Raw genomic sequence first — 1,742 nt, 5'->3', positions numbered from 1 at the left:
TTCATCATCATCATCATCATCATCATCATCATCATCATCATCATCATCATCATCATCATCATCATCATCATCATCATCATCATTTTGAGAGCACCACTGCCTGTGACAAGGATCAGATTCGAGAGCTTTTCCTGACAATAATAAATTGTTGTTGCCTAACGTTCTGGAAGCCATGACGTCATCGTTACGTCACATCCCTGGGACAATCAGTTAGCCAGTGTGTCGGGGTCCGGGGTCAAAGTGGGCGTTGTGTGGGATAATAGGACGTCTCGACTAGAGCTGGGCGAACAATCGATTCCCGAACCGATTAAAAGATCGTACATAACAAGATAGTTCACTCGGCCAAAAAAGTGTCCATGGAAGTCCGCACATTGCTTCAGATGGCGCTGCTGTCTTTGTTTTGAAGTTCTCTTTCGTTTCTCCAAAAGAAGAATAGGAATAGCACAGTTTGTTCGTTTCGCTTGTATTGCTTTTCACACAAGTAGTGTAACTCTGTTCACAAAGTCTACATTTTTTCGGAGAGTGCGCAACCGGAATTTGAGGACACTTTTGTAATTGGCTCAAAGAGAGGAGTCAACCATCTTCTTATATACGACCTTTGGCCGATTCCCACAATTAATAATGCTGCGGAAGAAATGTTCAGACTCCTTTTTAAAGATAACCATCCTGAAGATGTTCGGAGCCAACCAGGTAACCAGAGGAAGAAATCACATCATTAGAAAGTAAGTAATTGGGTTCGGAGTCAATTTATACGGTTCCTTGCTTCCAATATTCGGGAACCTAGCCGCCCAGAACTTCTCTCGACAGTAGTTTTTATACCAGTGCCCACTGTCTTTCGAATTGAATCTATTTGATTGAATCGGGGCCAGCCACATTTTTTTTCCATAAAAGGCCAAAGGCAACCATTTTGTTTGGCACAAGTCAACCGAATTTGACTGAAATTGATTGTTATCCAAAATCTAACGCATTACTTTTTCAAAGTCGCGAGTTGAATCGGTCGTTTTGGGCCAAAATAGTAGCTTTTGTCCTTCTATCAGTAGAGACGTGTTGCTGACCCTGATTTGGTTCGACTGTATTCGACTGACAGTGTGTGCACGAGGTATCACAGCCATCTGTCTATCGTTTGCCGGTAGTTTCGGGATTTGGCAGCCAGTCTCGCAAGGAAGAGAGGGAGACATTTGTGAGACAGTGTTATGAAATCAGGGGCTCATCAAAAAATGAAAGTAAAGAAACTTACACTTTTCCGATGATTTGGCAATTTTTTTCGAAATAATGTATTTTAGCTCAACACCTTCTATGTCCATTTGAGAACCCATTTTTGTGTGAATGACATTGAAAAACGTTGATTAAAGGCATAATAAAAAAAAAAGTAAATTGTCAGTTTCCACGGACTCTGAGGCTTTGTGAATAACCAAACTTTGGTGGCCATTTTCTCACTAATTTTACCTCTGAAACCAGGCGACCCCACCACATTCAATCGCAAATATCTAGACATGTACTCAACATTAAAGGACAATTCTTTCATCGAAAGCAAGGCAAACGAACAAGCTTAAGGTGATACCAAGGCAATAACTCCACATGCCAAAGAATTGGGGAGCGCCTGATTAAGATAAGATAAGATGTATCTTTATTGTCCAGATTCTGGCACATTGGTTCGGTGTTTCACCACATACACACACACACACACAGAGAGAGAGAGAGAGAGAGAGAGAGAGAGAGAGAGAGAGAGAGAGGGGGAGAGA

General features: G+C 41.7%; 1 protein-coding gene across 1 annotated transcript in view; it reads right to left on the bottom strand.

Moving 5' to 3' along the window:
* Positions 1 to 182, bottom strand: part of LOC101858961 (transforming growth factor-beta-induced protein ig-h3-like) — a 6,871-nt gene extending 6,689 nt beyond the window's left edge. Inside the window, exon 1 of the mRNA XM_013086870.2 lies at positions 161 to 182. Within this exon, the coding sequence (XP_012942324.2) occupies positions 161 to 182 (22 nt within the window). The remainder of the gene's footprint in view (positions 1 to 160) is intronic.
* Between the last annotated feature and the right edge of the window lie 1,560 nt (positions 183 to 1,742).

The sequence above is a fragment of the Aplysia californica genome, unplaced genomic scaffold (genome assembly GCF_000002075.1).
Source record: "Aplysia californica isolate F4 #8 unplaced genomic scaffold, AplCal3.0 scaffold00515, whole genome shotgun sequence".
NCBI lineage: Eukaryota > Metazoa > Mollusca > Gastropoda > Aplysiida > Aplysiidae > Aplysia > Aplysia californica.
Note: the sequence above shows the minus strand (reverse complement) of the source record. Positions and strands in the feature narration are given on the sequence as shown.